This window comes from Cebus imitator, unplaced genomic scaffold (assembly GCF_001604975.1).
Source record: "Cebus imitator isolate Cc_AM_T3 unplaced genomic scaffold, Cebus_imitator-1.0 Scaffold28, whole genome shotgun sequence".
Lineage (NCBI taxonomy): Eukaryota > Metazoa > Chordata > Mammalia > Primates > Cebidae > Cebus > Cebus imitator.
The window spans coordinates 6438023-6444396 of NW_016107343.1; the positions used below are offsets into that span (position 1 = coordinate 6438023).

The 6374-nt window shown below is 54.0% G+C and overlaps 1 protein-coding gene across 2 annotated transcripts in view; it reads right to left on the bottom strand.

Moving 5' to 3' along the window:
* The window catches only part of TREH (trehalase), a 22892-nt gene that overhangs the window by 2518 nt on the left and 14000 nt on the right, over nt 1-6374 (bottom strand). For both annotated transcript variants that reach the window (XM_017523463.2, XM_037736720.1), the window contains exons 2-10: nt 3332-3432; nt 3044-3188; nt 2875-2962; nt 1587-1687; nt 1336-1428; nt 1091-1207; nt 858-980; nt 563-612; nt 234-428 (exon numbers count right to left, since the gene is read on the bottom strand). In XM_017523463.2, coding sequence (XP_017378952.1) covers nt 234-428; nt 563-612; nt 858-980; nt 1091-1207; nt 1336-1428; nt 1587-1687; nt 2875-2962; nt 3044-3188; nt 3332-3432 — 1013 coding nt within the window. The remainder of the gene's footprint in view (nt 1-233; nt 429-562; nt 613-857; nt 981-1090; nt 1208-1335; nt 1429-1586; nt 1688-2874; nt 2963-3043; nt 3189-3331; nt 3433-6374) is intronic.

A 6374-nucleotide genomic window follows, 5' to 3' on the forward strand; every position in this document is an offset into this window, starting at 1 on the left:
AAAAAAAAAAAAAAAAAAAGGCAAAAAGAAAGGGAGGAAGAGGGAGATTAGGGTGGGCTCCATTCATCCTCTTGTCAGGCACACAAATGTGAGTGCAGGCTTCCACTAGGGCAGGGCTCGACGGGCTGGGTTGCTGAAGGTCTGTCACCCCATGGTCCTACTTCCAGTTCTGTTGTCAAGCCTGCAGCAGGCAACCAAGCTCCCTGATTCCCCTTCCCTCCTGGGGTGCTCACCCAGCCTGGAGTAAAAGTTGCTCATCAGCTCTTCTGCTTGACATAGGAAGGCATTCAGGTCAACGGGCACAAGTTTGCTGGTTCGGATGCTGCTAAGCGAGTTGGGGTTTGGGCCTCCAATGAGCCAGCGTGAAGAGAAGTCCCAGCCAGACTCAGCCCCAGCCTTGAGCTCAGCCCACAGAGCCTCCCGGTCTCCTGTGAGGACAGAGCAGGGAACCCAGCCAGTCCCAGCTGCAGGATGATGCAGCTGTTGAGAGGGGACCAGAGCCTGACACAGCAGGCGTGCAGCCGCCCTGTCCCCAGCCCTCCCTTGCGCTGCCGCTACTCACCTTCCGGCAAGGTGTTGGCCAGCTCTGCATCTTTGCTGTAGGACTCCGGCCTGGCAAAGAGGGGAGGTGGGCAGCCTGGCACTGGTAGCTGCTAAGCCCCTCTGTGGTCAAGAGGAGGCTGAGCCACCTCGATCCAGCTGCCCTTGGGCCCCACAGCCTGGGATTGTAGAGGGCTCTTGATGTCACCATCTGAGAGGCCAGGCTAAGTCACTTCTCCTCCAGCCCAGAGCATTGTGATGCTCAAACCAGAGTGAGCAGGTAAGAGACTGAGGGGTGGGCTGTTGCAGTTCCTCACCTGGGTCCCCCGTAAGGGACATAATAGCGATTCAGGAGGTAGGTTTTTCCTCCCACGCTCACAGAGACAGTCCTGTTCTTGGTCCAAAAGTCCAATTCCAAGGCTAGCGTCTCAATGTTCTCCCTGGAGTGAAGCGGGCAGCACGTCAGCCCAGGCGCGCTGCCCATCCCCAGCCCTGAGAGGTCCGAAGGGTGGGTGGGTCTGCAGAGCAGCACGGGGAGGGCGGTACCCACTGTAGGAAGGTGGTGTCATTGGTGTGAGTCAGGTAGCGATCCATCATGAGGGTCAAGAGTGGGGGCTGGCTCCGCTGCAGGTAGTACACGCGCCCGCCATTGGGGATATGCCCGTAGCTGCCAAGGGGAACGCCTGCTGAGATGCCCTCTGCCCAGCAACTGACACCAAGGCAATCCAGCTCCAGGCTCGTGGCATATCTGCCTCTCCTCCCCGCCTAGTCTGGAGGTGCCCGGCCCCCTCTCACGTTTTCACCAGATCCAGGAAGTTCTGCAGCATGCCCTTCACCGTCTCAGCCATCTCTGACAGGAGCAGACCCTCCATGACCCAGTAGGAGTCCCTGGGGAAAGGGCAGCTCAGGCTCCGCCCTACTGCCTCCCTCTGCTCTGCACACCAGCCAGTGGGGCACCCTGCCCTGCTCAACACCCTGCTGGCCCTGGGTTTCTCCACCAGTGCCAGTCCCGCAGGCCCCCTGGCCTCTCGGAACTGGGCGCTCACCAGTAGTAGAACTCAACAAAGCGACCGCCAGGCACAATGAAGGGATGGTCTGAGTAGATGAGAGAGAACCGCTCAGGGTGGCTGAGAACCTCTGGCTTCATCTGGAGTCAGGAGAGAAGGCAAGGGGAGCCTAGAATCCCCATGGAAGCAGGGTATTCAGGTGGCTGGGGGATCTGAGGCCCCCGGAGCCACAGGCTTTGGAGCCAGGCAGTCGGGCTCAGCTCTGGCTCCACTGCTGCTCAGCCGTATGATCAAGGCATGGCCGCTGGGAACCTTGGGGTCCTCATCTCTCACCTGCTGGCCTCAGGATTCCTGGCTCAATTTGGTGCTGGGTAGAAGCCCCAACCATTCAGCCAGGGGCACCAGGCAGGCGTCCACCAAGCAGTGGTCATTATGAAGACCCAGGGGAGGCTGGGTGGATGAGGAGGGTGCCAGCCCCCCGTTTCCCCTCTGCTCCCCATCCTTGCTGCCACCACCAAGCCAGGCCCAGAGGATTGATCCATCACCCCCATTCTCTGAGCCAGGTGGGGATAAAAACCCCAAACCCTTTCCCCAGGTGAGGGGTGGTGGATGAGCAAACAGGATAGGCCTGAGCACAGGGCCTGGCCTCGCGCATCAGTACCACTGATTCCTCCTGAGATGGAGGCCTGGCCCAGGAGCTCAGGGAAGCAGAGAGCCCAGCAGGCAGTGAACATCTACTAGCTGGTGCCAGAGGCAGTGCTGGGCAGCCTGGAGGTGGCAGGTTGGGGTTTCCTGGGGAGGCTGGGGAGGCTTCCTGGAGGAGGTGAGCTTTAGAAGTAAATGCTGCCTTTCTGACCTCAGAAGTTTTGTTTTTTGTTTGTTTGTTTGTTTTTTGAGATGGAATCTTGCTCTGTGGCTGGATGGAGTGCAATGGCGTGATCTCGGCTCACTGCAACCTCCGCCTCCCGGGTTCAAGCGATTCTCCTGCCTCAGCCTCCCGAGTAGCTGGGTCTACAGGCATGCGCCACCATGCCCAGCTAATTTTTGTATTTTTAGTGGAGACGGGGTTTCACCATGTTGACCAGGATGGTCTCAATCTCTTGACCTCGTGATCCACACGTCTCGGCCTCCCAAAGTGCTGGGATTACAGGCGTGAGCCATGGTGCTCAGCCCTCAGAATTTCTTTCTAGAGGGCTTCTATTTGAGGACCGAGGGGCCAGGCACTGGTTGCTCAGGAAAGGAAAGCTGATCTGTGCTCCGGAGTCTCTGTGGGCCCCAGGCACATTCCTCTCTCCAGCCCCCTTGGCCAGGCCCAGGACACTGTTACCTTCTTCCCCAGCTTCTTCCAGAGCTGGTGCAGCTGCCCTGCCCAGGCACGAAGTTTGCCATCTGAAATCTTCTGCAGAAACTGCGGGCTGGACAAACAAGCCCCACAGGGTTCAGGGAGGCAGCTCGGTTGGAAGGGACCCTCTCTTGTTCCACGCCCAGAGTCATACCTGTCTTTCCAGTCTGCAGGGGTCCAGGGCTGCAGCTCCTGCCCCTTGGCCCGGAAGTGTTCTTGGACAAACGCCTGCAGCTGCTCCCTGGGGATGCTGTGATTGTGGATCCTGGACAGCTCAGTGAAGGTCTGCAGGACTTGTTCTGGAGAGCGGGCAGCAGGGAGGAGTCAGCAAGGTGTCACAAGCCACTCCCTGATCACAGGGGCCTCTCTGCTTGGTCTTGCCCCCCTGCCTTCTTTGGAGAGAAGGTTCTTTGGAGAGGAGGTTCAGCCCTAGGTGCTTCACCTGGAGCTACAGACAGTGGCATGTCCACGAACTGCTTGTCATCCTGGTAGAGTTTGGCCATTTGAACTTGGTGCAGGAGCTCCCCGTGGCAGTAAATCTCGCTGCAGAGAAAGGGATAAGAGCAGGTCAAGTCACCTCCCCCCCCCACCCCTGCAGCATTAGGACAGAAGAGAAGGCTAGAGTCTGTGGCAGTCTGGTCAAGGCATGTTCTGCAGCTGGACAAGGGCTCTGTGTGTGTGTGGTGGGGGGGTGGATAGGAGTTTGTGGGTTGGAGTGACATACAGGGCTGAGGGAACAAACAGGGTCTTTGTGCAGTAAAGTACCTGTCCGACTGCCTGAGCCCACACTGGTTGCTAATTTGAGATGGTGTAGAATAGCAAGTGGACAAAGGGAAGTTAACACTTTATTTTTATTTTTTATTTTTATTTATTTATTTATTTTTTTTTGAGACGAAGTTTCGCCCTTGTTACCCAGGCTGGAGTGCAATGGCGCGATCTTGGCTCACCGCAACCTCCGCCTCCTGGGTTCAGGCAATTCTCCTGCCTCAGCCTCCTGAGTAGCTGGGATTACAGGCACGAACCACCATGCCCAGCTAATTTTTTGTAGTTTTAGTAGAGGCGGGGTTTCACCATGTTGACCAGGATGGTCTCGATCTCTTGACCTCGTGATCCACCCACCTCGGCCTCCCAAAGTGCTGGGATTACAGGCTTGAGCCACCGCGCCCGGCCGGAAGTTAACACTTTAATCAGTGATGTGTTAGAAGCTGGAATACTGCTGCAGCCAATTCTCTGCACCATGGCCCTGTGTAGACTTGATTGGAAGGGCTTATGGCAGAAGCCTGGGAGGTTCTGAAATGTCCCTTTCTAGAGTCTACACGAAGTGTGTTCCTAAACTGCTGAATCAAAACATAGGTTCAGCTCTCTTAGGTGAGGCGCACTCAGTGGTGACGGTTGAGACTGGGTCAGGACATCTCCAGGCGCAGTGTATGGTATGGGCCATTTGAGAGACAATGACTAACTGGCCCTTGTGTGTTTCCTGAAACTGCCTCCATGACTGCAGGACGCAAAATCATCCTGAAACCTGAAATACCCATAATGTCTTGGGTGATGTCAGAGAAACGCTCTGAGACAAAGGCAGTGCCCAGAAGACTTCCTGAATAAAATGGAAATGGTTTATTCAGGAACGTGCTGCTCAGGGAATGCGAGGAGGTGCTGATGGTATTGATGAGCAGGAAGCCCCTTTCTCTCTAGGGCCAACTTTGGAAACACCAAGGAGGTGATGGATCCTGGTGCCACATAGGAGAAGCCCTATGAACAGCTCTTGGTTGAACAAGAAAAAGCTGCTTGGTTTACGGTGGACAGACAGTATCTTATTTGAAAGGCCTTTGCACTCTGACTGAGGGTAGAAAATCTTTGAAGAAGGTAAGAAGAAATCAGCTCAGTGGACTGAATTACATGCTGTTTTCCTTGCAGTAATAGAAGACTCTAATGATGTCTGGGTGTGGTGGCTCATGCCTGTAATCCCAGCACTTTGGGAGGCCAAGGCAGGCGGATCACGAGGTCAGGAGATCGAGACCATCCTGGCCAACATGGTGAAACCGCATTTCTACTAAAAATACAAAAGTTAGCTGGGCATAGTGGCACGTGCCTGTAGTCTCAGCTATTTAGGAAGTGAAGGCATGAGAATCGCTTTAACTCGGGAAATGGAGGTTGCAGTGAGCTGAGATTGCACCACTGTACTCCAGCCTGGGTGACAGAGTGAGACTGTCTCAAAAAAAAACAGAAGACTTGAATGGTGAAAGCCCCTGTGTTTGGGTTTTTACTGACTCGTGGCAGTAGCCAATGGCCTGGCAGATGGGCTATGAAAAACTGAACTATTAAAGGGTGGCCCACCTGGGGTATAACCCTATGGAAATTTTTTCTTTTTTTTTTTTCGAGACAGAGTCTCACTTTGTCACCCGGGCTGGAGTGCAGTGGCATGATTTCGTCTCACTGCAACCTCCACCTGCCGGGTTCAAGCGATTTTCCTGTCTCAGTCTCCTGGGTAGCTGGGGCTGCAGGCACCTGCCACCACGCCTGGCTAATTTGTTGTCTTTTTAGTAGAGGTGGGGTTTCCCCTTGTTAGCCGGGATGGTCTTGAATCTCCTGACCTCGTGATCCACCTACCTTGGCCTCCCAAGGTGTTGGGATTATAGGCATGTGCCACCACTCCCAGCCTACCCTATGGAAATTTAAGGGGCACATTAAAGTGGCTTTGTTATAGATGCAAATGTGCAAAATACTGCAAGATGCTATATTAGAACAGAAGATACCGTACCAATGTGGACCACCAAGTTATATTTCCTCAGATCAAAGAATACAATTGACAGCTCCTAGTATCCAACAATGGGCCAAGCAATACCACATTAAATGCACATATGGTGTTGCATACACCCTCAGAGTAGCACTTTGGTAGAGAATTGGAACAGATAGTTGAAACATTTGCTGTCTAAAGTTGGGCAGATAAAAGCATGAAGGGGTGGCTTACACACCTTCAAAAGTGTGTGCTCTAGCCAGGCACAGTGGCTCACACCTGTGATCCTAGAACTTTGGGAAGCTGAGACGGGTGGATCACTTGAGGTCAGGAGTTCAAGACTAGCCTGGCTAATATGGTGAAACCCATCTACTAAAACTACAAAAATTAGCCAGGCATGGTGGCACATGCCTGTGATCCCAGCTACTTGGAAGGCTGAGGCAGGAGAACCCAGAAGGCAGAGGTTGCAATGAGCCAAGATCATGCCACTTTACTCCAGCCTGGGAGACAGAGCAAGACTCTGTCTTAAAAAAAAAAAAAAAAGACCAGGCACAGTGGCTCATGCCTGTAATCCTAGCACTTTGGGAGGCTGAAGTAGGTGGATCACTTGAGGTCAGGAGTTAGAGACCAACCTGGCCAACGTAGTAAAAAGCTGTTTCTACTAAAAATACAAAAATTGAGGCCGGGCGCGGTGGCTCAAGCCTGTAATCCCAGCACTTTGGGAGGCCGAGGCGGGTGGATCACGAGGTCA